Source organism: Salmo salar, chromosome 07, assembly GCF_965601325.2.
Source record: "Salmo salar chromosome 07, fSalSal1, whole genome shotgun sequence".
NCBI lineage: Eukaryota > Metazoa > Chordata > Actinopteri > Salmoniformes > Salmonidae > Salmo > Salmo salar.
The window spans coordinates 67,950,217-67,977,984 of record NC_138297.1 but is presented as its reverse complement, the minus strand read 5'-3'; the positions used below and the strand labels follow the sequence as shown (position 1 = coordinate 67,977,984).

Here is a 27,768-nt window from a genome sequence, read left to right as displayed (position 1 = left end):
GTAAGGGGTAATTTTCTGAATGTCTACCCTAATCTTAACTAGATAACGATCATACTTCCAAAAAATCCAAGGCACTATTGTGAAAAAGTTAAAGCCTTTATTTTAGCGGCTATCCCATAGCAAAAAAATGTAAGTGCTCCAACGACGAGCGGCTCACTGGCCTTCTTCAGGGTGGCCTGTGAGTCGCAACGCACTGGTGGGACTTCTGGTAAAATTGGTATTGAAATGATCTCTTGGACATATCAAACCAAACACAGAGCGTCACTAGCCTTATCCAACACTAGTTACGGTCACAACAAACCTCTTGAATATCACCTTCAAATTGAAAAAACAAACAAACGTTAAGACAGGAATTTTCATACATTCCTGATGACTCAGTCACACAAGTGATCTCTTCCATTTCAAATATGTTTATTGAAAGCAGTGAGCCAAGTCCTTTTTTGCTAGTTACATATTGAAAACTGAGCAACATAAAGCCAATGTACAAACAGAATATAAAGTAGTCTACTTTTTTTAAACCATGGAAGTCTACCTGTGCAAAGGGCATATATACAGAACACTTGTTTGAGATTATAACACCCCCACCACTTAAAGCAGTGTACAATGAACAGCACATGTCCTCTAAAGTGCAAATAGCATTATACATTCACAAGAAAACCAATGATTAACACAAACAGTGCGATTTAGATGAAGAATATAACAACCCCCCCCCGCATACACCATATTAATGAAGAATATAACAACCCCCCCCCCCCGTATACACCATATTAATGAAGAATATAACCCCCCGTATACACCATATTAATGAAGAATATAACCCCCCGTATACACCATATTAATGAAGAATATAACCCCCCGTATACACCATATTAATGAAGAATATAACCCCCCCCCGTATACACCATATTAATGAAGAATAACCCCCCCCCGTATACACCATATTAATGAAGAATAACCCCCCCCGTATACACCATATTAATGAAGAATAACCCCCCCCCCGTATACACCATATTAATGAAGAATAACCCCCCCCGTATACACCATATTAATGACGAATATACCCCCCCCGTATACACCATATTAATGAAGAATATAACAGCCCCATATTAATGAAGAATATAACCCCCCCATATACACCATATAATGAAGAATATAACCCCCCCCCCCCCATATACACCACATTGCATAATGGATCAATAAAGTGTGAGCAGCTTGGTTAGTAAGAACATCTTAAAAAGACGGTAGAATGTCAGGAAAGTGTCAATGATTAATTTATCTGCCCATCTTAGCAGAGAGAGGAATACCGTAAAGACATCACACTGTACATAAAAAGGTAATTCATTTATTTGCAGTGTTCTCTTTTGCTTCCCGTCTGGGTCTGGGAGATGACGGTCTGGAATCAAGAATAAACAAATGTAAAAATGGCATTTAGACTACACAGCCTGCTCCAGTTACAGAAAGGGGGTAAACTTAATTTAGTCAAATCCACACTCCAAATGTCAGTCAAATGACAAAAACAAATAACATTTGTCTGACAGAGATTTTAATTATACTTACATGTCCTTGATAGCTTTCTTCATGAGCTGTCTTGTACATGGGGACATCACATTGTCTGTTGGACTCCTTATTGCAGACCTACATCGCCACACAAGGCAGTAGAGAGAAAGAGAGAGAGAGAGTAGAGCGAGAAAGAGAGAAAGTGAAAGTGGAACAAGAGAATATACCAAGCAATCATCCAACTAGTGAATGACAAATTACAGAGGAGGTACTTCTTGATGCAATTAAAGCCTTTAAGTACGGGAAAACTCAAGGGCGGGATGGCATACCAGTGGAGGTAAACCAAACCTTTTTTGATATACTCAGAGGACCATTATTAGCATGTTTTAACCACTTCTATACACACACACACGGTATCAGATACTCAACTACGTCTGATTTCATTATTACTGAAACAGGAGCCATGTGGTAAATATACTGCTAAAAAAAATAAAGGGAACACTTAAACAACACAATGTAACTCCAAGTCAATCACACTTCTGTGAAATCAAACTGTCCACTTAGGAAGCAACACTGATTGACAATACATTTCACATGCTGTTGTGCAAATGGAATAGACAACAGGTGTAAATTATAGGCAATTAGCATGACACCCCCAATAAAGGAGTGGTTCTGCAGGTGGTAACCACAGACCACTTCTCAGTTCCTATGCTTCCTGGCTGATGTTTTGGTCACTTTTGAATGCTGGCGGTGTTTTCACTCTAGTGGTAGCATGAGACGGAGTCTACAACCCACACAAGTGGCTCAGGTAGTGCAGCTCATCCAGGATGGCACATCAATGCGAGCTGTGGCAAGAAGGTTTGCTGTGTCTGTCAGCGTAGTGTCCAGAGTATGGAGGCGCTACCAGGAGCCATGCCAGTACATCAGGAGACGTGGAGGAGGCCGTAGGAGGGCAACAACCCAGCAGCAGGACCGCTACCTCCGCCTTTGTGCAAGGAGGAGCACTGCCAGAGCCCTGCAAAATGACCTCCAGCAGGCCACAAATGTGCATGTGTCTGCTCAAACGGTCAGAAACAGACTCCATGAGGGTGGTATGAGGGCCGACGTCCACAGGTGGGGGTTGTGCTTACAGCCCAACACCGTGCAGGACGTTTGGCATTTGTCAGAGAACACCAAGATTGGCAAATTCGCCACTGGCGCCCTGTGCTCTTCACAGATGAAAGCAGGTTCACACTGAGCACATGTGACAGACGTGACAGTCTGGAGACGCCGTGGAGAATGTTCTGCTGCCTGCAACATCCTCCAGCATGACCGGTTTGGCGGTGGGTCAGTCATGGTGTGGGGTGGCATTTCTTTGGGGGGGCCGCACAGCCCTCCATGTGCTCGCCAGAGGTAGCCTGACTGCCATTAGGTACCGAGATGAGATCCTCAGACCCCTTGTGAGACCATATGCTGGTGCGGTTGGCCCTGGGTTCCTCCTAATGCAAGACAATGCTAGACCTCATGTGGCTGGAGTGTGTCAGCAGTTCCTGCAAGAGGAAGGCATTGATGCTATGGACTGGCCCGCCCGTTCCCCAGACCTGAATCCAATTGAGCACATCTGGGACATCATGTCTCGCTCCATCCACCAACGCCACGTTGCACCACAGACTGTCCAGGAGTTGGCGGCTGCTTTAGTCCAGGTCTGGGAGGAGATCCCTCAGGAGACCATCCGCCACCTCATCAGGAGCATGCCGAGGCGTTGTAGGGAGGTCATACAGGCACGTGGAGGCCACACACACTACCGAGCCTCATTTTGACTTGTTTTAAGGACATTACATCAAAGTTGAATCAGCCTGTAGTGTGGTTTTCCACTTTAATTTTAAGTGACTCCAAATCCAGACCTCCATGGGTTGATAAATTGGATTTCCATTGATTATATTTGTGTGATTTTGTTGTCAGCACATTCAACTATGTAAAGAAAAAAGTATTTAATAAGATTATTTCATTCAGATCTAGGATGTGTTATTTTAGTGTTCCCTTTATTTTTTTGAGCAGTGTATAAAGATCCATTCCATTTAAAAATAATTGGAGGCCTCTTACACTTCAGTGTTGTGATGCAAAAACTCAAGCAAAATGCTTAGCGCATAGAATTAAAAAAGGTATTGTCGGATATTATTCAGCCTAATCAGACATTTTTTTTTTTTTTTTTACATGGACGATACATTAGAGATAATATAATATAAGACAAGTACTGGAAACAATAGAACACTATGACAAATCTGGGAAACCAGGCCTAGTTTTCATAGCCGACTTTGAAAAGGCCTTTAATAAAGTACGACTGAAGTTTATATACAAATGCCTGGAATATTTAAATTTGAGAATCTTTTATAAAATGGGTTAAAGTTATGTATAGTAACCCTAGGTGTAAAATAGTAAATAATGGCTATTTCTCAGAAAGTTTTAACTGTCAAGAGAAGTAAAACAAGGTTGTCCGCTATCAGCATATCTATTTATTATTGCTATTGAAATGTTAGTTGTTAAAAATCAGATCCAACAATAACATTAATGGTTTAGAAATCCAGGGTGTGACCACCCTCTCACTCGGTCTGCTGAATTATCTCTGCTCATGTTTTCCTTAATAGGATGTCGGTGGGCGGAGTCGGAGGGTCGTCAGCGAAAAGGGACACACCTGGGCTCGGGTGCGTCCCGGAGATAAATACACCTTTCCCCCATTCATTGAGGAGACTCTCTACATAGGCAAACTGTTGGGTTTTGGAGCCTTTCAACACCCCTCATTATCACATCTATGTACACAACCACACATACATGTATATAGTTTACTTTGGTTAAATATATTTTTGTTATTCCTTGATCTCCATGTTGTCTCCCTTTTTGTTACGACCGGTTTGTGACAAGGGCTTAAAAATAAAGGTTTCATTGTACGCTGATTCATGTTCTTTTAAATCCACAATTTGGATCCCTCCACAGCCTCAGAGGATCTAGGGCTCCAGTGTTAAGGATCAGCGTGGCAGACGTGTTGTTGCCTACTCTTACCAGCTGGGGGCGGCCTGTCAGGGAGTCCAGGATCCAGTTGCAGAGGGAGGTGTTTAGTCCCAGAGTAATTTGCTTAGTGATGAGATTCGTGGGCACTATGGTGTTGAACGCTGAGTTGTAGTCGATGATCAGCATTCTCGCATAGGTATAGTGTATTACCTATGCGAGAATATATACATTACCATACAATTAACGCAGCTTGGGTGTATTTGAACTTAGGCTGTGTGTGTATATAAATGGCCTCCCGAGTGGCGCAGCGGTCTGAGGCACTGCATCTCAGTGCTAGAGGTGTCACTACAGACCCTGGTTCGATCCCGGGCTGTATCACAACCGGCTGTAATTGGGAGTTCCATAGGGCCTTACTTTTTAAAAAATTTTATAACCCTTTGCTCTAACCATTTTTCGAGCAAATGGAATGAGCAGCAACTACGTTTGGCTAGATACAGACCGTTAGTGGAATTCCCGCCAGAGAGTAACGGTTAATGTGATTGGATGTTAATTATTTGACTAGGCTTCCTGTATTTGACATTGTGTTGTTATTTCGCTAAACATTAGGTTTAATTTTATTTTTGGAAGTGAAACGAGGCTACTCAGTCGAGGAAAAAAACCTCACCCAAATATAAATGGACTGTTTGAAAATGTGAAGATTTAAAAAAAAAAACGACCCTCTGGCTCTGACTAGGGGCACTCTCCCGTGGGTTATAAGTCATCTCTCACATGGTAACTAGAACTATTTGCAAAGGTGACAGCTTATTATACCTCAGTGAGTGAATTGAATCAAAGATAATGGATATACTGGCAAGATACGTCTCGCCGCTCTAAACGGGAGTTGTTGTCCACAAAGCGGCACGGCGGACTGTCTAGCTCCCGCCTATACTTTCTTTGGATTGGTGGATATATTTTTTGGTTGAACAAATTCAACACTCCATACAAACTCCTTACTTGGTGGGCGAAAAAAAAACACCACCTACTGGAGGAAGACAGATTTTCCACTGAGTTGGGCCTCTCTTCCTCTCGAAATTGAATTGAGGAGAGGAGACAAATCTGTATACAATGAGATGCTCATGTCTCCACCCCAAAAATAGAGTACCACAGTATGAGTCATAATACCTAGCGGTCAAACAGGGAAATGGTTCTAAATGGTTTTTCTCCATTCATTTCTCCTTATAGGGGATTTTAGAAACACTTACAATAAGGGCTGTGTTTCATGTGGGCTTACCCTGGCTTGACGTTTAGATAACAAGTCTCTCGGGACATGGTGACTTTTATCAATACATTTGCCTGTATTTACCCCCAACAAATGAAATGCTAGATAGCTGCTAATGTGGCTATCATAAAGAACTACAAATGCCATGTTCTGGACGAGACTGCCGAATCGATGCAAAGGTAAGAATCTCTGGATTAACCATCTAATGTATTGGCAAAATTTCTTTAAATGTACCTGTTTGCAAAGGTTCCAGCTGGAGATAATGTCCAGGAGCTTGCAGCCCTTATTTTAAGTGTTTCTCAAATCCCTTATGGGAAAAACGATTGGAACCATTTCCCTGCTTGACCGCTAGGTTTTATGGGCATTATGAATCCTCCACTGAGGGCTCAGGCGGGAAGGAAGGTGACAAGCCACTATTGTAATACACATTGCATAAATTACTGTATAAAAACAACTGTAGGTTTAACGTGCATTAATCTAACAATCATACTTTCACAACTTACTTCTCTTGAATTGTCTTTCTTTTCGCCAGGCTTGGTGTCGGTGGCTGTTGGTTGTAGTGAGGAGACACCGACTGCAGTGCTTTTCCAGAGCTCATTTTCTCTGCAGAAAGCCACCATGACATTAGCGATAGTTTAGTGTTTTGATACATTGTATCCATAGCTAATAATGTAAACGTTGTACCTTGCATACAATAACATACGCTCTAGCGTTGCTGCATGTAATATTGTTACTAATACGAACTGTTAATTGTTGAAATCATGTAATTGATTATACCAAGTACATCTTCATTGTAGCAGTTAAGAACCCACCTTTTTCTTTAAATCTTATTAGCCACAGTCGTGTAAAAAGTAGGCAAGGCTTGAGATCCAGGTAGTTCAGTAACGATCAGCTGAGTTCAAGTCAAATAGGACATTTCGAAGGTGGCGCTCCATGACGTATTTCAAATACGCTCCTCTCATTGGTAGTTGCCACGGCACAAGCATAACAAACCCCACCCTCTCAGAATAGTTTTGTTGTTGACATACCTCATAACTTATTTTCTCAGTGTACGTTCTGATTTTTTTGGGGGGGAAATAAACTCCAAGTCGAATACTTTTAATTATTGTCAAACACATAAAAGCCCTTTTCAAAAGTAGGTAGCCCTATTCTTCAGCATTGTGACTGTGGGACATTCACTTTTTGGATTCAGTTACTGATGAATAAACTACATTTGTGACTTTGAAAAGGGTATTTGTTGGTGATTGTGATGGTGGAAGGATTGGTGATGACTGGTAAAAACAATACACCCCCCCACCCACAATCCCTAGTCTGCTTGTGAGTGCATTGAGTTCACAAGAATGTGTAGGACGTTTATTTAAATTAATTTACATTCATACATTTTATGTGCAGGAGGAACACGCACTTTTTCTATATATCAAACCCAGAGCACCAGACTTCATGCGTACAGAGAATATCTACATTTTATTCTCAAACTAAGAACTTCGTATATTATTTATTGAGAAGGTTTAAAGCGATCTTTCAAAAGATATTCGCCCAACGTGGGGCTCGAACCCACGACCCTGAGATTAAGAGTCTCATGCTCTACCGACTGAGCTAGCCGGGCTTGCATAACATCAGGAAACTCGCCCTTTACAAACCATGAGGCGCGAACGCTGCCTCCTTCCTGCTCTCTTTTCTTAGAATTCACACAGAGGGAGCTCGATCCGAGACTGATGTAATTACACGGCGTGTTCACCACTGCATTCAAAAAGCTTCTGAGAGTAGGAGTGCTGATCTCGAATGAGGTTCCTCCTGTCCATGTAATCTTATTCAATATAAATCTAAACGTAAAACTGATCATAGATCAGCACTGTTACTCTAAGTGGTTTTGTGAATGCAGGCCCTGATTCTAGATCAGCTGCTGGTGTAATATGTACTCAGGTCATGGTCCTAGAAAGGGTAATCATCACTGGTAATGTTACCCTCTCAACATTCATATGATGCAATAAGGCAAAAAATCCATCAAGTATTTATTCCAATGCTAATTGCTTTACAGCATCAGTGAATCACTTACCACAGGATTGCCGACACTTTATCAAAGCAACCATTACAAAGCACATTCATAAAGGAGTTCATCTAGTGATATTATAGGACAGTGTTATGTTTGGGGGGCTGGTGACATAACACTTTCCCTTCTTTCTCTCCCCCTACCCCATCCCTTCTCTAGTGTAGGCTTCTCTCACCCCTTCCCTTCTCTCAACCCTACCCCATCCCTTCTCTAGTGTAGGCTTCTCTCACCCCTTCCCTTCTCTCAACCCTACCCCATCCCTTCTCTAGTGTAGGCTTCTCTCACCCCTTCCCTTCTCTAGTGTAGAGTGTAGGCTTCTCTCACCCCTTCTCTAGTGTAGGGTGTAGGCCTCCTCAAGAGTATTACAAAAAGTTTAGCAAAAGATTCATTCAATCAAACAAAAAAAAATGACTCTCCTATAGTCCATGCACTTAATGCATTTTAGTAAACAACTGAAATCTATATGATTAAACTAAGACCAACAAATGTATTACCATAAAGACAAACCCAGAGTTGTGAGTTGTAGCATGGTAACTCTATTTCCTTAGACAGCAAGCTACACCATACTAGGTAAAGTATAAAACATTAGTGGCACGACTTCAATACAACAAGCAAAACATGTTTGCAATTTTTTTTGGACAAAACACAAATCAGGGAAGCGTAAAGAGTTCCTTCCCTAGTGAGGCCAGAAGCTCCATGCAACACCAGGAAGAACCAGAGCTACTATGATGGAAGAGAAGAGGTTAACGCCATTGTTGTCCAGGATAGGCTTCCCACATATCCGCTTAGTTGTCACAGATGCATAGTTAACCACCTTTCCAAGGCTTTCGTCATAACCTGGGGAAGAAGGGACATCATACATGTGTAAGAGTGGAGCAGACATTTTTTTTAATGCCTGCAATGTTTTAAATTCAAGAAAGACACTTCAAGAACCTGCTAATACATGGATATCAAACATCTATAAATATATATATATTTTTTTTAATGGGTCAATTCAACATGAAAAAATCAAAATAAACAAATAACAAAGTCCTTACAGAAATTATTCAGACCCCTTGACTTTTTCCACATTTTGTTACAGCCTTATTCTAAAATGTATTAAATGAAGAAGAAAAAATATAATCTATCTACACACAATACCCCAAAACGACAGTGAAAACAGGTTTAGACATTTTTGCAAAATGTATAAAAAAATAAACAGATACCTTATTTGCTATGAAACTTGAAATTGAGCTCAGATTAATCCTGTTTCCATGAATCATCCTTGACATGTTTCTACAACTTGATTGGAGTCCACATCTGGTAAATTCAATTGATTGGACATGATTTGGAAAGGAACACACCTGTCTATATAAAAGGTTCCACAGTTAACAATGCATGTCAGAGCAAAAACCAAGCCACAAGGTCATAGGAATTGTCCGTAGAGCTCAGAGACAGGATTGTGTCAAGGCACAGATCTGGGGAAGGGTACCAAAAAATGTCTGCAGCATTGAAGGTCCCCAAGAGTTTGGAGTTTGCCAAAAGGCACCTAAAGGACTCTCAGACCATGAGAAACCAGATTCTCTGGTCTGATGAAACCAAGATTGAACTCTTTGGCCTGAATGCAAAGCGTCACATCTGGAGGAAACCTGGCACCATCCCTACAGTGAAGCATGGTGGCGGCAGCATCATGATGATGTTGGGATATGTTTCAGTGGCAGGGACTGGGAGACTAGTCCGGATCGAGGGAAAGATGAACAGAGCAAAGTACAGAGAGATCCTTGATGAAAACCTGCTCTAGAGCGCTCAGGACCTCAGACTGGGGCGAACGTTCACCTTCCAACAGGAGAACAACCCTAAGCACACAGCCAAGACAACGCAGGAGTGGCTTCGGGAAAAGTCTCTGAATGTCCTTTAGTGGCCCAGCCAGAGCCCGGACTTGAACCTGATCGAACATCTCTGGAGACCTAAAAAATAGCTGTGCAGCAACACTCCCCATCCAACCTGGCAGAGCTTGAGAGGATCTGCAGAGAAGAATGGGAGAAACTCCCCAAATACAGGTGTGCCAAGCTTGTAGCATCATACCCCAGAAGACTCAAGGCTGTAATCGCTGCCAAAGATGCTTCAACAAAGTACTGAGTAAAGGGTCTGAATACTTATGTAAATTAGATATATATATTTTTTATATATATTTGCTCAAATTTCTACAAAACAGTTTTTGCTTTGTCATTATGGGGCATTGTGTGTAGATTGACTTAAAAAAAAACAATTTTAGAATAAGGCTGTAACATAACAAAATGTGAAAAAAGACAAGGGGTCTGAATGCACTGTATATATTCTATATCTGTAGTTAGTTATGTATACTTTTCCCTGATGATAACGTGAATATCTAATCCCTGATGATAACGTGAATATCTAATCCCTGATAATAACACAACTAATCCCTGATAATAACACAACTAGTCCCTGATAATAACACAACTAATCCCTGATAATAACACAACTAATCCCTGATAATAACACAACTAATCCCTGATAATAACACATTAATAACTCATTGTTGTCAGACCCACCTGAGTACTGCCAGTGTGCTCCCAGGACAGAGTCCAACATGGACCCCAATAGGCCAGCCATGGCTCCATAGACTATGATTGGCCACTGGGGATCAGCCAGGTGCAGGTCACGGACCAATAGGATCTGAGATATATAGTAAGCCACGCCCACTGCCAGGCCCCCCAGGAAGCTAGCCAGTAGACCCACTGGGGTCACTCCTCCATTGGTCCCTGTGAAAAGAACAGTTAACACCCTTTACAACATGTTGTTTTACTAGTCTCCTGGGGAGGAGCATTGTTAGGAACAGGATGCAGCAAGACTACACTATTTACAGTAAGTGATTATTGTCAACGTATCTACTTTGAAACTGTGTCAAAGTCTGTCTCAGAGGTTAGCACTCAACACAAAACACTGCCGCCCAACGTGGGGCTCGAACCCACGACCCTGAGATTAAGAGTCTCATGCTCTACCGACTGAGCTAGCCGGGCCTGAGGGTAACTGGAATTCCCCCGCATATAGGAATGTGAAAATGAGTCAGGAACCCCGCCCCCCTCCTAGTTTCACATCACCTGCCACAGTCAGTTACTGTTAGGCTCTTCTTACACAACACTGTCAATAGATAGACATTATTTACATTACATTTCAATGAACTGCCTCCAACCCAGTCTTTTATCCTCTTACTCAATGTGAAAAGTTGTTGACTGAACAGTCAGTCAACAGATTATTGACTTTCTTTCCAACCAAGCCTCTCGTGTCTGACTAACCGGTGCCCCTGTATATAGCCTCCTTATTGTTCTTTAAGGTTACTTTTTACTTTAGTTTTTACTTTAGTTTTATTTACTTCATATTTTCTTAACTCTATTTCTTGAACTACATTGTTGGTTAAGACCTTGTCATTTAGCATTTCAATGTACCTGTTGTACTCGGAGCATGTGACGAATAAAATTTGATTTGATCACACATTCATCAGAAGAAAGGCTTTCAAAATCAAAAGCCCAACGTGGGGCTCAAACCCACAACCCTGAGATTAAGAGTCTCATGCTCTACCGACTGAGCTAGCAGGGCTTGCATCACTACACAACACCACCCACATACAGACCTCACAGGGTCTGAACCAACCCTGCCCACTGACAGACCTCACAGGGTCTGAACCAACCCTGCCCACTGACAGACCTCACAGGGTCTGAACCAACCCTGCCCACTGACAGACCTCACAGGGTCTGAACCAACCCTGCCCACTGACAGACCTCACAGGGTCTGAACCAACCCTGCCCACTGACAGACCTCACAGGGTCTGAACCAACCCTGCCCACTGACAGACCTCACAGGGTCTGAACCAACCCTGCCCACTGACAGACCTCACAGGGTCTGAACCAACCCTGCCCACTGACAGACCTCACAGGGTCTGAACCAACCCTGCCCACTGACAGACCTCACAGGGTCTGAACCAACCCTGCCCACTGACAGACCTCACAGGGCGTGAACCAACCCTGCCCACTGACAGACCTCACAGGGTCTGAACCAACCCCGCCCACTGACAGACCTCACAGGGTCTGAACCAACCCTGCCCACTGACAGACCTCACAGGGTCTGAACCAACCCTGCCCACTGACAGACCTCACAGGGCGTGAACCAACCCTGCCCACTGACAGACCTCACAGGGTCTGAACCAACCCTGCCCACTGACAGACCTCACAGGGTCTGAACCAACCCTGCCCACTGACAGACCTCACAGGGTCTGAACCAACCCTGCCCACTGACAGACCTCACAGGGTCTGAACCAACCCCGCCCACTGACAGACCTCACAGGGCGTGAACCAACCCTGCCCACTGACAGACCTCACAGGGCGTGAACCAACCCCGCCCACTGACAGACCTCACAGGGCGTGAACCAACCCCGCCCACTGACAGACCTCACAGGGCGTGACCCAACCCTGCCCACTGACAGACCTCACAGGGTCTGAACCAACCCTGCCCACTGACAGACCTCACAGGGTCTGAACCAACCCTGCCCATTGACAGACCTCACAGGGCGTGAACCAACCCTGCCTATTGACAGACCTCAGGGTGTGAATCAACCCTGCCTCTTCAATTTCACCAGTCCTCTATTTCATCACCCTAGTACTTATCCCTAGGGTGATGAAGCTACACAGTCAACAAATACTGGTCATTTATGTTGCATGTGTATTAACCACTATACCTCTAAGGCTGCTTTCCCAGGCACCCATTAAGTCCTAGTCTAAAAAGCATGCCCATTTGATATTGTTCATAGGTAGTGCTTTTCAGTGGAGGACTATAATCTGTGTCCAGGAAACTAGCCCCAAGCCTCTGAAGCTCAATGGTATCCAAATCAAAAGGTCAGCGCCCAACGTGGGGCTCGAACCCACGACCCTGAGATTAAGAGTCTCATGCTCTACCGACTGAGCTAGCCGGGCTTGCACAATCCACAACATCCCAAAATAACACAACTGTTTGACCAGGTTGGTAAATAACACACCAGCCCAGCATGTAACAACTGTTTGACCAGGTTGGTAAATAACACACCAGCCCAGCATGTAACAACTGTTTGACCAGGTTGGGAAATGACTAGTCTAGAGACAGTAACAACTCTCAAACATAATTACCCTCTTTCTACATACAGTCTGCAACTCAAATGGCACCCTATTCCCTATATAGTGCACTACTTTTGACCAGGGTATTTGTGCCATTTGGACTTAGACATAGTGTGGGGCTGAAAACCATGGTCCAAAAGGTCTCATGATCCCCCCTGTAGAGAAACAGAGTCTGCCAGACGTAGCCCGAATATGCATAAATCCTTTAACTTCCTGTTAACAAGCCTCATGGCAGCATGACATGACCTTTGATCCTGTCCTATACCCTAATCCTCCACTTGTGATAGGATAAAGCACCATTAGAGCATAATAACACCATTATAAACATTAGTTTAGTCATTACTCGTTACTTATATACAAGTGCCTTCAAAAAGTATTCAGACCCCTTGGTTTTTTTATACATTTTGTTACATTACAGCATTATTCTAATATGAATTAAATAAAAAATCCTCAGCAATCTACACATAATACCCCATAACTTTTGACTGGTACTGTGTATCATATATATATATATATAGACAAATAAAATTTGATTTGTAAAGTGGTTGTTCCACTGGATATCATAAGGTGAATGCACCAATTTGTAAGTCGCTCTGGATAAGAGCGTCTGCTAAATGACTTAAATGTAATGTAAATGTAATGCTCACACATTTGTCAGAAGAAAGGCTTTCAAATCAAAAGGTAGCGCCCAACGTGGGGCTCGAACCCACGACCCTGAGATTAAGAGTCTCATGCTCTACCGACTGAGCTAGCCGGGCTTGCATCACTATATAACACCACCCACATACAGACCTCACAGGGTCTGAACCAACCCTGCCCATTGACAGACCTTACAGGGTCTGAACTATCTCTCTATATCAGTACCAGTCGAAAGTTGACACCTACTCATTCCAGGGTTTTTCTTAAGTTTTACTATTTTCTACATTGTAAAACAATAGTAAAGACCAACTATGATATAACACATATGGAATCATGTAGTATATATTTTATATTCTTCAAAGTAGCCACCATTTCCCTTGATGACAGCTTTACACACTCTTGGCATTCTCTCAACCAGCTTCATGAGGAATGATTTTACAACAGTTTTGAAGGAGTTCCCACATATGCTGAGCACTTGTTGGCTGCTTTTCCTTCACTCTGCGGTCCAACTCATCCCAAACCATCTCATTTGGGTTGAGGTCAGATGATTGTGGAGGCCAGTGAAGAGGCGACTCCAGGATGCTGGCCTTCTAGGCAGAGTTGCAAAGAAAAAGCCATATCTCAGACTGGCTAAAGAAATAAAAGATTAAGATTGTGTTCTTTTGCCAAGCTTAATCTTTTACTTCTTTGGCCAGTGTTTTGCGGGTACTATTTCATGACGCTGCCAGTTGAGGACTTGTGAGGCATCTGTTTCTCAAACTAGACACACTAATGTACTTGTCCTCTTGCTCAGTTGTGCACCGGGGCCTCCCACTCCTCTTTCTATTCTGGTTAGAGCCAGTTTGCTCTGTTCTGTGAAGGGAGGAGTACACAGCGTTGTACGAGATCTTCAGTTTCTTGGAAATTTCTTGCATGCAATAGCCTTCATTTCTCAGAACAAGAATAGACTGAAGAGTTTCAGAAGAAAGGTCTTTGTTTCTGGCCATTTTGAGCCTAGTCTAAAGAAGGCCAGTTCTTTTGCTTCTTTAAATCAGCACAACAGTTTTCAGCTGTGCTAACATAACTATTTTGTAATTTTCTAATAATCAATTAGCCTTTTAAAATTATAAACTTGGATTCGCTAACACAACGTGCCATTGGAACACAGGAGAGATTGTTGCTGATAATGGCCTCTGTACGCCTATGTAGATATTCCATAATAAAAATTTAAAAAACAGCTGTTTCCAGCTACAATAGTAATTTACAACATTAACAATGTCTACACTGTATTTCGGATCAATTTGATGTTATTTTAAATGGATCAAAAAAATTATTTAAAAAAACAAGAACATTCTAAGTGACCCCAAACTTTTGAACGGTAGTGTACACACACACGGTTTATTTCTGTATTATCAAATTAGGAGAGACAAACTTATCACACCAGTCAGAGTTATACTTAAACTACATCTTTAATAATAAGAGCTTTGCAATAGCAATGACTTAACGATTCACCATTTTCTAATGATCCGTTGAGTGGCAACACAATGGCTACTGAGATCTTTTATAGCAAAGATCCACCACATAACAAACCACAGATCTTAGGAACAGTTCACAAAGTGAGACTTTATAAATGAGAAAGGAGTATCCCGTAGCCAGAGAGCATTCACTACAAATTATCATTCAGTTTTGCCCCTAAGACGAGGTTGCTATCTTGTTCCTATTACTCCTAGCACAAAAACACCAACTCAACCAATGGCATAAATCAATTGTAAACTCTAGACACTACCACACACCTCCCCAAGGCCAAATGAGAGTGACTGGCACACAGACATTATGGAAACCAGTAATTGGTTCCCCATTAATCACACCATCCCTTCACATGGTTTAGCAGATACATTCACATATGAAGACAATGTTCCCTCCTGTCCTCTTCCCTTTCTGATATTCTGCATAGCACCAGGGACATGTGAAAGACAAGCCTGACCTCTCCCCTCTCTGGGCCCCAGGTGACAGAGCCCCAGCTGAGGGAAGAAGTGCAACTGCCAACACCAGAGTCCAAAGGGATACATTCTAATAACAAGTATATCACATAAGCATATTATGCAGATAAGACAACTTAATTATCTATGTTACCCAACTAATTCTGATTCATCCACCACAACACACACACAACGGCCCCTTACGTAGGTGATGAGCCTGGGTTTGGTCTGACTGAGGACGGGCCCCACCTCTGATGCCCAGGTGTGTGTGTACCTGTAGGGACCTCTCTCCAGGAGGTGATGAGCCTGGGTTTGGTCTGACTGAAGACGGGCCCCACCTCTGATGCCCAGGTGTCCCCCGTAGAGCAGGCCAAGGCCCCCAGCAGAGACAGACACATCCAGGAGGCCGAGTACTGCTTCCCAAAGTCCACCGGCATCTCCCCTGGACCCACCTGATTATAACCAGGACCACACAATGGAAATAACCTCAGATGAGTGACAGATGTATGGTTGGCTCACTTGGCTGAGGCAGCTGTTATATGTATTCAAATATATAATTAAATTGACTGATTGACCTCGATCATATATAGCAGGGCCAGCTCTGTGGGGACACCACCGTTACAGAACACCTGCACCCAGTTCCTCTGACCACCTGGAGGGCAAAGAGGACACACATTAAAATGATAGTTCACCTCCAAATGTTTCACTTCCTTTTGACTTCACTGGGGGTGGGTTTCCTTGTTAAATAAGCTACACTTCAAAAAGGTGAACTATCCCTTTAAGGTCAAATGACTTACGCAGGTTTGTTTTAAAAAAAGGCAGACTAAGCAATCCAGTAGCAGGCTGTTGCTTACTGGAGAGTGGCCTGACTGGGGTGTGGACTGACTGTCTCTAGAGAGTCATTTGGCCTAGCTGCTAGCTTAGCTGCTGTAGCTCGTTACCTTCTTTATAGTCAGAGTCTAGCTTCTTCTTGACTTCTTCTTTCCAGCGTGTCAGCTTGGAGGAAGTGATGAAGAAAGCCAGCAGGGCAGAGAAGAAACTCATGTTGGCCATGGTGAGGATGAAGCCGACCAGCAGGGCTGTAGGGACAGGGAACAAAAGCATGAAAACAATGCAACTCAAACACACTTGCCTGATCCCAGATCTGTTTGTACTTGTTTATTGCCAACTCTTTTGGCCATTGTTATGACCACGTGTTTGTTTAACATAACAACAGCCACAGGAGCTGGCTCTAACAGATCTGGGACCAGGTTACAAACTAGGTCTAACTACCTTATCAGAACATCTACTCTCTCCGTATGATGTTTGAGAAAATCATGATGGAAGTGGCCATTTTAGGCCCTTTTTAGACCTACTATATATATATATATATATATATATATATATATATATATATATATATATATATATATATATATATGACCCTATGATCTGTGAACTGTACACGATACAGACATCTTGTTGTCAATATACTCCTTATAGTGTGCCATATGGAGTATGTCTTGATTATGAAATACATTCTTTTTTTTACATTAATTTATTCAACATTAAATATTCATATGAATATCTGAAAAGTAACTTTTTTGATTTCGTTCATTTTAAGACATATTGTTTGGAACAATATACTCTACAAATACATCACATTACCAGAGTGGGCTCTCTGCTAATTTAAGTTATGATACATTTTATGAACACCACTAACACAGTGAATGGGAAAATGGATTCAAAAAGAACTCCCTCTGCTGCTGATTTGCTGAATGTGCAATCATGTGATTGGTTAATGACCTATAATGTACATTTCTATGTATAAAATGTGTTATATCTTAAAGTACCAGAGAACCCACTTTGAAATTTGACATCTTTGAAGATTATATTGTTGAATTAATATTCATATTTTTTTATGTTGGGTAAAGTAAATGTGATAACATTTATTTCTGAATCTAGCTGTACTCCATATTTGAGAGCACACTATAATGAGTATATTGACTCCAAGATGGTCTGTATCATGTACGGTTCAAGGATCATGGGGTCTTACAGAAGGCATGTATAGGTTTAAAAAGAGCCTAAAATGACCACTTCCCTCATGATTTTCTCAAAAATAGTTTGTGATACAAATGTCAAAAGAACCTTCCTCACAGTTTCTATGTGAGAATTGCCAGAACAATCCGCTAAACCAAAGATATTTCTGGGCTATTCTGCTGTGGAATGTACCAATTAGCACATGAATAAACTGCTTTAGTCAGTTGAATAATGTGACTCAGCACAGACCCCGATTAAAAGAATGGTGACTAAATAATTTCTCTCAGATCCAGATCACTACATCACGAGGACTGCTGATGGCCTGGCTAATATGTGACTGACGTCAGGGGCAACCACTCTTCTCACACACGTACGCCTGGGGCTGCTGGAACTGTGTGGAATGCATCTTAGAATGAATAATAGCATTAAACACCCAACAGAGACTCCTAAGGTTAAAGTGATACTTGGGATTTTGGCAATGAGGCCCTTTATCTACCTCCCCAGAGTCCGATGAACTCCTGGATAACATTATGTCTCTGTGTCCAGTATAAAGGAAGTTAGATGTAGACAGCACATTGCCTGGAAGTATATGGGTGATGCTAGTTAGCGTTGGCTCACGAAACTACATGTAACTTCCTTTATACTGGACACGGAGACATAAAAATGGTTCATCTGACTCTGGGGAAGTAGATCAAAGAGCCTCATTGCCAAAATCCCAAAGTACCTCTTTAATAGTTTTTCCCCCTAATAATTTGTTGGGTGAGTTTGAGACTTGATGGATCAATATTAATTAATATAAATATATTTTTTTGGAAGAAAACATTAATGATATTTTTAAGGCTGTTTAAAAAAAAATTATGCTCAATTTCTGCTTGATGTTTCTTTGTTTCCATGCTGCCTGCTGCAAATCATTCACTTTATCAAATCAGTCTTTGCTTTTGAAATGCCAATCTTTATCTGGTTGGCATTTCATATTCAAAATAATGTGGAAACCTTGAACATTGTCCTATCTTTAATCATGTTCATCCCCTGTTTGTTTCATCAACAAAGCATGTACAAAATAGTATTATGCAGTACTTATATACAGTACCAGTCAAAAGTTTTAGACTATGAAATAATACATATGGAATCATGTGGTAACCAAACAAGTGTTAAATCAAAATGTATTTTATTTGAGATTCTTCAAAGTAGCCACCCTTTGCCTTGATGACAGCTTTGCACATTCTTGGGATTCTCTCAACCAGCTTCATGAGGTAGTCACTGGAATCCATTTCAATTAACAGGTGTACCTTGTTAAAAGTTAATATTTGTAATTAATTTTCTTCTTAATGCCTTTGAGCCAATCAAATGACAGTCCATCATTACTTTAAGACATGAAGGTCAGTCAATCTGGAAAATGTCAAGAACTTTGAAAGTTTCTTCAAGCGCAGTCGAAAAAACCATTAAGCGCTATGATGAAACTGGCTCTCATGAGGACCGCCACAGGAAAGGAAGACCCAGAGTTACCTCTGCTGCAGAGGATAAGTTCATTAGAGAGTTACCAGCCTCAGAAATGGCTTCCCAAATAAATGCTTCAGAGTTTAAGTAAAAAGAGACTTCACACAGTTGATGTTGATTCAGGCCTTCTTGGTCAAATTGCTGCAAAGAAACCAGTACTAAAGGACACCAATAAGAAGAAGAGACTTGCTTGGGCCAAGAAACACGAGCAATGGACATTAGACTGGTGGAAATCTGTCCTTTCGTCTGATCAGTCCAAATTTGAGATTTTTGGTTCCAACCTCCGTGTCTTTATGAGACGCAGAGTAGGTGAACAGATGATCTCCGCATGTGTGGTTCCCACGTGATGCATGGAGGAGGAGGTGTGATGGTGCTTTGCTGGTGACACTGTTGGTGATTTATTTAGAATTCAAGGCACACTTAACCAGCATGGCTACCACAGCATTATACAGCGATACGCCATCCCATCTGGTTTGCGCTTAGTGGGACTATCATTTGTTTTTCAACAGGACAATGACCCAACACACTTCCAGGCTGTGTAAGGGCTATTTGACCAAGGAGTGATGGAGTATTGCATCAGATGACCTGGCCTCCACAATCACCCGAACTCAATCCAATTGAGATGGTTTGGTTTGGGATGAGTTGAACCGCAGAGTGAAGGAAAAACAGCCAACAAGTGCTCAGCGTATGTGGGAACTCTTTCAAGACTGCTGGAAAAGCATTCTAGGTGAAGCTGGTTGAGAGAATGCCAAGAGTGTGCAAAGATGTCATCAAGACACAGGGTGGCTACTTTGAAGAATCTAAAATATATTTAAATTTGTTTAACACTTTTTTGGTTACTACATGATTCCATATGTGTTATTTTATAGTTTTGATGTATTCACTATTATTCTACGATGTAGAAAATAGTCAAAATAAAGAAAAACTTGGAATGAGGTGTCCAAACTTTTGACTAGTACTGTATACTTAATAGTATTATATAGTGCATTCGGAAAGTATTCAGACCCCTTGACTTCTTCCACATTATCCTAAAATGGATTTAAACATTTTAAATCTACACACATTACCCCATAATCACAAAGCGAAAACAGGTTTAGAATTTTTGCAAATTAATAATTTAGGTATTTATTTTGAATAATACCTTATTTACATATTCAGACCACAGTAAAAAGTACATGAGTTTGCCAAAAGGCACCTAAAGACTCTCAGACCATGAAAAACAAGATTCTCTGGTCTGATGGAACCATGATTGAACCCTTTGGCCTGAATGTCAAGCGTCACGTCTGGAGGAAACCTGGCACCATCCCTACAGTGAAGCACAGTGGTGGCAGCATCATGCTGTGGGGATGTTTTTTAGCATCAGGGACTGGGAGACTAGTCAGGATTGAGGGAAAGATGAACGGCGCAAAGTACAGAGAGATCCTTGAAGAAAACCGCTCTGGAGTGCTTACAACCTCAGACTGAGGTGAAGGTTCACCTTCCAACAGGACAACGCAGGAGTGGCTTTGGGACAAGTCTCTGAATGTCCTTGAGTGGCCCATCCAAAGTCCGGACTTTAACCCGATCGAACATCTCTGGAGAGGCCTGAAAATAGCTGTGCAGCGACACTCCCCATCCAACTTGAAAGAGCTTGAGAGGATCTGCAGAGAAGAATGGGATAAACTCCCCAAATACAGGTGGGCCAAGCTTGGAGTGTCATACCCAAGAAGACTTTAGGCTGTAATCGCTGCCAAAGCTTTAACAAAGTACTCAATAAAAGGTCTGAATAACTATGTAAATATGATATGTTTATTAATGTTTTTTAAAGTAACAAAATGTGGAAAATCAAGGGGTCTGAATACTTTCTGAATGCACTGTAGATACTGAATAGTATTATACAGTAGATATAGATATTGAATATTATCATACAGTACATATAGATACTGAATAGTATTATACAGTGGATATAGATATCATAAAATGAGAGGTACAGTATGTATAATTGGAATTTAATACAAATACTCTCACACTATATAAAAAGTATTTATTAATTGACCTAATCAAGAGTAGCAGTAGTAGTAGATCATGTGGTCTTACCTCTCCAATGGAGGAGAGGGTAGCTCCTATCAGCTGTTGTAGTACTAGTAGTAATAGTATATAATGTGGTCTTACCTCTCCAAGGGAGGAGAGGGTAGCTCGTATCAGCTGTTGTAGTACTAGTAGTAATAGTATATAATGTGGTCTTACCTCTCCAAGGGAGGAGAGGGTAGCTCCTATCAGCTGTTGTAGTACTAGTAGTAATAGTATATAATGTGGTCTTACCTCTCCAATGGAGGAGCGGGTAGCTCCTATCAGCTGTTGTAGTACTAGTAGTAATAGTATATAATGTGGTCTTACCTCTCCAAGGGAGGAGGGGGTAGCTCCTATCAGCTGTGGTTGTCGTGGTGGTAGTAGTAGTAACAATCATTTTTATGGGAGCATCATTTGAGGAGAATATTTATTTGACCCAGACAATTAGTAACAGCATCATGATGATCTGTTTAACATGATGACATCACAGGTGAAAGAAACCAATGACTGATCATAACAGAAACCAGTATTGAATCACAGTCTGATTTGGCAAACAAAAGCTGAACATGCCAGTGCTTCACCTATATTCATTTAGCAGCGGCGGGCCGCCACACCAAAAAATATTAATATGGCAAAAACGTTTTCAGTGTGAACTTAAAAACGACTAAAACCATATATAAAGTATGTAGAAAAGATAATGGAGCTATATCTTTAAAAAAAAGATAATCTTTGAGAACTAACCATCACCAAAATAAAAACTAGACAGTCAGAGAATCTAAAATGTAAAAAATGGCATGGCATGGGGCCCCAATAGATTTGTTTTAAGAACGTTTTAGTTATACGGCATAAGCCATGGCAAAATGTGTAGAATTGCAGAAAATTATCTTTAAAAAAAAATACAAAACATTCTCAGCCCCATGAAAGTGTATAATTGCAAGAAACTCTTTAAAACTGTGGCCACGCCCACTACCACACCCAGAAGTATTATTACCTACTAGCTACAGTGTATTGTTGTTGCCATTTAGATTTAAGTTAATTCGTATTGGGTTTGTTCTTTTAGCCGTTTCTGCGTTGTTTCTCAGTAGACAGGGGCAATAAGTTGTCAGGTACAGGGTTTTGAACTTAGTGCTGCTTAAGCAGTACACAATTGGGTCCACTAGACAATCCATGTGGGAAAAAACTATGAAACCATCATAGACCTGAATAGCTATATTCTCAGCATTCTGTAAATCCATGGCTCTGACAATCAACAGAACAATTCTAGCTATGGTGCAAGGCAGGAAACAGAAAGAAAAGACCAGCATGACAGAGGTGACCAGAAACACTGCTCGACGCAGCTTGGTCCTGTCACCTACTGTCTTCTTTTTGAGTCTGTTGACAATGCGGACCGTGCAGTACACCAACACAAAGAAAGGGATGAGAATCTGGGTGAAAAACACAACCTCTCTCAGAGTGTCAGTGATGTCCCCATGACTGCCACAGCAACCAGTCTTCAGCATGGTGGGGATCGTCAAAGGGAGCAGTACTAGCCAGATGATGACAGATATATGAGGAGACTTTTTGAGGACAAAGTCCTTGTTCCCAGGATGAACCACGTTGAAGTAGCGATCAAGTGAAATCACAGCCAGGAAGCCGATACTGGCACCTCGGTTCAGAAACAGCATGAAGAGCATGGCTTTGCAGATGCTTCCGTCCATACTCTGCCGCTCTCCATGAAGAAAATTGTACGCGTTCACTGGCAAACAGCCCAGCAGAAGAAGGTCAGCCAACACAAGATTGAACAGGAAAAGGTTGTTGGAGTTCCGTTTCCAGAACTCCAGCTTGAAGATGAAGAGGTAAAGCACTGAGAGGTTAAGAGGCACAGCCAGGGTGAACTCCACAATCATCACAGAGGCGTAAAATGTGTACAAGGGCAGATTATCTGCTGTGCAGTTATCATTCAGAAGATCCTCTTCCATAATATGAACTGTCAAAACCTGTCCCTTTTACAGTCAGTCTGATCCTGTCCGAATCCTTAAGAAGGAAAAGCAGTCCTCTAGAGTCCTCAACGCCAAGTGAGTCTGTTTAAGGGAAGGGAAGCAAGCTCCTATTCCGTGTGCAGACTTGGTGAAACTGAAGGACTGTACTTCAGTCTGGAAGTAATTCCCCCCAGGCAGCAGTTGTAAATTGTTCAGTCTTGTTGGTTGAGCACCTTCCATTCCTGAGTAGGCGAGTCACCACAGGACCAATAAATAAGCAGCTGGTCCCATGAGGGATTGAGGATATAGTGGAAGACATTGCATCAACACACAACAACAATTTTCCCCCATATTTGTCATATTGGGGCGGCAGGTAGCCTAGTGGTTAGAGCGTTGGGCCAGTAACCGAAAGGTTGCTGGATCGAATCCCCAAGCTGACAAAGTACAAAATCTGTCGTTCTACCCCTGAACAAGAGGCGTAAAATGTGTTAACCCACTGTTCCTAGGCCGTCATTGTAAATAAGAATTTGTTCTTAACTGACTCAGTGACCTTTTTCCTTTGCGACATATTTCCTTGTAACTCCCTGCTGAATTCCTATATGAAGTAGGCCGAAGTAAGTGCAGGGGCGTGCTTCTGGTTGCACAACACATCCGTGGGAATTCAAATGTAGTTGAGGCTGTCATAACACGTTTTGATTGATTAAACACACAGAACTACAAGGTGAAGACACAGGCAGTTCTTAGCTGGAAGTCATAGAATACATCATGAGCAGGAATCTTTTATTTTGATTCATTGATTTATGTTCTAATGTTTGTTTACCTCCCAGGGCTCCGCTGTGGTCCAGACTCCTCTTCTTCAGGGCCCGTGTGGTGAGAGTCAGAGGAACCAGGATGGAGAACAACCATCGCCATGGAGACACCGGCTGGAGAGTGCCTGGAATGACAGAAGGTCCAGGACTCAGTAATACACACACGCATTGAATTAGGTTATAGCTCTAGATAATATTCAGTGTTTCATCAAGCAGTGCTTCATCCTCTAACAAACATCTACTACTGAAACCATCTCTCCTTGTCTATATTCTGGAATGAGGTGAATAGAAGCCTCTCTCTTTTAGGCAGGGGGGCAACAGAACTAGGCGGGGGGGAGCAACAGAGCTAGGAAGGGGGGCCCATCTTGCTTATATAGTGTTGAGAGAAAGTTTGCACCCTTTAGCATTGTCTTTATTTCTGCAACAAAACATGTTCTCCCCTCTTATGGGTAACGGTGAGAGCATGTGAGCATGTTCTGCAGCCTCTAAACTTCTCACTCATCCGTATTCATGACTCATTCATGTTTTTTTTCTTAATCATGGCACTATCAGGATTCATTTAGAAGTGTTCTGAAACATCTATTCTTACTTATATATGGGACCAAATACTAAACTTTTCACTACTTTAATCCACTTTGAGCTCATTAATCTAGAGATTCACATACTTTTTCCCACAAAGAAATGTAATGTTGGATCAATTTTCTCAATAAAGAAATTCAAAAGTACAATTGTTTTTGTGTTATTTGTTTAATCAGATTAACTTGATCTATTATTAGGAGTAGGATTTAGATGATCTGATGACAGTTTAGGTAACATTTATGCAGAAAAAATTATATTTTAAAGGGTTAACAAACTTTTTATAAACCAACAATGGTAGGGAAAACACTGGACATAACTGACAAGGTGTGTGTGAGCATGTGCACACACACACACGCAAGTGTGTCTTACCATAATATGTGCTGGCTGTGATGGAAATGATCCAGAAGAAGAGGGAGATGGCCAGGGTGGCACACAACACGATCATATCAGTCATCATCTTGAGATATTCTTTCATTGGTATCTCATCCTCAAAAATCATTGTGGAAGAAGGGAATAGAACCTGTGGAAGTCATCGACATTACCTCAGGCACTTGTTTAGTTATATGACATGGCTTACAGGGGACAGTTAGTAGCCTGGTCCAAGGTCTGTTTGTACTGTCTTGCCAACTCCTGTGGGCACATTGAAACACCAGGCAGGTCTGGGACCAGGCTAGTCTGGGCAGACGCTGGTGGGCTTTATGGATCTCCATCATAAACCCACTAACAGCTTCCCAGGCTAGGTAGGACCAGGCCATTACTCCTAAAAACGTAAGGCTGACCGGACAGCGCCATATGTCGCTAGCTAACGTTAGATGTCTACTGGTGTGGAACTAGCAGCTAGCTAGCAAGCTAATAAGTCGGAAAGTGGGCTAAAGAAAATAGGGTAAAGGTTGCACCTGAAGTAGCCGAAGCCATGGCTTGTGTATCCTGCTTCTTCATTGTGGGGAAGTGCCAAAACAACTAGCTAATGTAACTTGTCCCTATAAGATAACTTAGCGAGATGAGACGATTCACAGCTGTCACAGTACTGAAGCGTTGTCAGATTTCAAAACAAAGGATTCGTTGTTCATCTTCTGTGGATGTTTTATGGCGGTTGGGAACCAACTTTAAGGTGCATTACCGCCTCTAACTGGACTGGAGTGTGGACCAGAGACAGGGAACGTCTAAATCCTACCCAATTTTCTCAACTCCTTAAGAAAACGGAATGCATAATGAAATACCACATTCCCTTATGATTTCCCCAGCAGTTCACTTTCATTGTTGACTGAGAACCGGATGTGGATTTAAAGAAATACATGCGTATTTCCGCTAATCTGTCAGATTAAAGCTTCAGTGCTCATATTTCACAAAAAAAGTATTATTCACCAAACACAAATCTATCAATACGTTTGAGTAATAAATACAAAATCAAATATATTATTCAGCGTTTATGTGATTTTTTTCACTATTAGGATATCCATGTATTACTTACATATATTTAAACATCATGAATTTCAGGGGCCTCATGTATCAACCATGTGCAGGCACAAATCTGTGCATAAACCATGCGTGGGATCATTTCCACGCAAAGTGTGAGATTTATCAATATGAACGTTTGCTTGAGTGTGACAGTAAATTTACGCACAGCCATAAACATGCGTAGGCACAGTGCCAAGTGGTGGAATAAGGGAACTGCTTGTCAAGCCTGTGGAAAATATATGTTGATAATGTGTGAAATTATTCCGAGTAATACTTCCATGAATTTTCGATTGAATTGTATTTCAATTGTGAATTCATGCAACACATATTGACAGGCTACATATATTGTAATGAAACAGCAGGCAGGGAGCAGGTCTCGAACCCTCGACCGGCGCGCTATCGACTGTGCCGCAGAAGCATGCTCAAGCGGCAGAGTCGATTTCCGCTCTTATAAACCCAGGGTCGTTACAATAATTTGACCACATCAGTGCATTTGTTATGATAATAATCCATATACTGTACAGTAATTTGTTAAAATAGAGGCAAGTGTTAAAGTTAAACCATTGTAGAAATACTATAAAAGACTGAGATAATGGAAATCAAATGAGAGATGGCTGATCATGCGCTGTTAGAAGATCTGGCACACGCTTCATTTCGCAGAGCGCGTTTTTAGAGACCGATGGTACTGTTTTCCAGAAAGTACAAATTGGTTTATCAGATATCGTTCCCCAAAGAATTTGTTCTTAACTGACTTGCCTAATTAAATAAAGGTTAACTTATATATATAAACAAATCACACTTTTTCTATGCGTAGGAACATTCTACATTCGGTTCATAAGTAGTATTTTAGAATAGTTTCTAGCAATATTGATAAATGAGGCCCCTGACATTTTATAGAGTGTAAGCCAGGCATGTTTTAATATTGTGGCTAGCGTAGCACACGCAGATGTGCGGAACTTACTCCTTAGCCTAGGTGTCTCGCTTGCATCGCGTCATTAGCTAGCTTTACCTCAACACGTTTAATGGAAGACAGTCATGTGTGTGCTATAAGGGCTGACGTGCCGAGTTCGCGGCAGGCATGGACCGAATCGGGAGGAAGTGGTACTAGCTAACACGTTTTACACTAGCCTATTTAAATGTTTAATATACTTACATACAATGAATTAACCCGTGTGTCAATATAAAAGTAGTCATAAGCAGGCATTGGCTATTACTGCAATCTCATAAAGCTATCAACTTTCAGTTCCAGGGAGTAGAGTGGTCTTCTGTTAAAATAAAAGCTAAACATAACACTCTTTCTTTACAAACAAACTCACCACCAATAGTTTACCATCAAAGTACACTAGTGTGTACACTATAAAGCATTATGGTTAAAAGCCCTTGTTACCTACCCAATTGTAACGAAATTGTCTGCTGGTCGAAAATCCTCTATCACTACCTTCTGAAATCAAACAGTCATGATGACTTTTTAGAGCGGACTTGGATTCACCATGAATCAAAAAGCATGTCAAATAATTTGTAGTATGACGTGATATCAAGAAGCCCCCGCCACTGACTGAGGACTCTTTGATTGAGCCCTGTAATACCAGGAAACTCCATAGCTGTTTTCCTGTAATACCAGGAAAACGGCTTCACAGTGGTGTGTTGGAAAGACGAACTGAAAGACATACATTATATTTTTATACATTCATAGAGGGTTTAGACCGTATCGACGTCAGAGTAATAACCACGTCTGTTCTGTGGGACATCTGTGGGGGAAATTCTTGCAGAATCCCCCAGCATGAATTAATGAATAGGCCTATCAGGTTTGCAAATCCCCCTGATAAAGCCCCAGGCTGGACATATTAATTAAGTTATAGGCCTATCAA

The 27,768-nt window shown here is 41.7% G+C and overlaps 2 protein-coding genes, 2 long non-coding RNA genes and 5 other non-coding genes across 10 annotated transcripts; 1 reads left to right on the top strand and 8 right to left on the bottom strand.

Moving 5' to 3' along the window:
* Positions 1 to 1,326: 1,326 nt before the first annotated feature.
* On the bottom strand, positions 1,327 to 6,701 carry LOC123743802 (uncharacterized). Its single transcript, XR_006770696.2, has 4 exons — positions 6,553 to 6,701; positions 6,244 to 6,343; positions 1,558 to 1,635; positions 1,327 to 1,393 (listed from the first exon to the last, which is right to left on the bottom strand). It is a non-coding gene; the product is annotated as an uncharacterized LOC123743802 (long non-coding RNA).
* LOC145880068 (uncharacterized) lies at positions 1,645 to 4,421 on the top strand. Its single transcript, XR_014392959.1, has 2 exons — positions 1,645 to 1,834; positions 4,122 to 4,421. It is a non-coding gene; the product is annotated as an uncharacterized LOC145880068 (long non-coding RNA).
* A 572-nt stretch (positions 6,702 to 7,273) lies between the features above and the next one.
* On the bottom strand, positions 7,274 to 7,346 carry trnak-cuu (transfer RNA lysine (anticodon CUU)). Its single transcript has one exon. It is a non-coding gene; the product is annotated as a tRNA-Lys (tRNA).
* Positions 7,347 to 8,207: 861 nt separating this feature from the next.
* Positions 8,208 to 27,438, bottom strand: LOC106609837 (transmembrane protein 19). 2 transcript variants are annotated; one of them, XM_082978001.1, is made up of 8 exons: positions 27,292 to 27,438; positions 24,812 to 24,962; positions 23,875 to 23,988; positions 16,473 to 16,610; positions 16,107 to 16,183; positions 15,806 to 15,983; positions 10,343 to 10,552; positions 8,208 to 8,627 (listed from the first exon to the last, which is right to left on the bottom strand). In XM_082978001.1, exons 2-8 carry the CDS (start codon positions 24,939 to 24,941, stop codon positions 8,467 to 8,469), a joined length of 1,008 nt encoding a protein of 335 aa, XP_082834127.1. In that variant the 5' UTR covers positions 24,942 to 24,962; positions 27,292 to 27,438; the 3' UTR covers positions 8,208 to 8,466. The 2 variants fall into 2 exon arrangements, with proteins under 2 accessions (XP_082834127.1, XP_082834126.1); XM_082978000.1 differs by lacking the exon at positions 27,292 to 27,438 and adding an exon at positions 25,339 to 25,666.
* Positions 10,738 to 10,810, bottom strand: trnak-cuu (transfer RNA lysine (anticodon CUU)). The gene has a single exon. It is a non-coding gene; the product is annotated as a tRNA-Lys (tRNA).
* trnak-cuu (transfer RNA lysine (anticodon CUU)) lies at positions 11,315 to 11,387 on the bottom strand. The gene has a single exon. It is a non-coding gene; the product is annotated as a tRNA-Lys (tRNA).
* Positions 12,685 to 12,757, bottom strand: trnak-cuu (transfer RNA lysine (anticodon CUU)). Its single transcript has one exon. It is a non-coding gene; the product is annotated as a tRNA-Lys (tRNA).
* trnak-cuu (transfer RNA lysine (anticodon CUU)) lies at positions 13,620 to 13,692 on the bottom strand. Its single transcript has one exon. It is a non-coding gene; the product is annotated as a tRNA-Lys (tRNA).
* On the bottom strand, positions 21,952 to 23,186 carry LOC106609838 (12-(S)-hydroxy-5,8,10,14-eicosatetraenoic acid receptor-like). The gene has a single exon (XM_014208857.3). It carries the CDS (start codon positions 23,052 to 23,054, stop codon positions 22,095 to 22,097), a length of 960 nt encoding a protein of 319 aa, XP_014064332.3. The 5' UTR covers positions 23,055 to 23,186; the 3' UTR covers positions 21,952 to 22,094.
* Positions 27,439 to 27,768: the final 330 nt, after the last annotated feature.

Bases quoted from the DNA above. Each gene is read 5' to 3' on its own strand.
- LOC106609838 (XM_014208857.3), bottom strand. From the start codon at position 23,054: ATGGAAGAGGATCTTCTGAATGATAACTGCACAGCAGATAATCTGCCC.
- LOC106609837 (XM_082978001.1), bottom strand. From the start codon at position 24,941: ATGATTTTTGAGGATGAGATACCAATGAAAGAATATCTCAAGATGATG. The intron at 23,989-24,811 runs GTAAGACACACT...CTGTCATTCCAG, and splicing joins CACAGCCAGCACATATTATG to GCACTCTCCAGCCGGTGTCT. The intron at 15,984-16,106 runs GTCAATCAGTCA...GGTTATAATCAG, and splicing joins CCCTGCTATATATGATCGAG to GTGGGTCCAGGGGAGATGCC.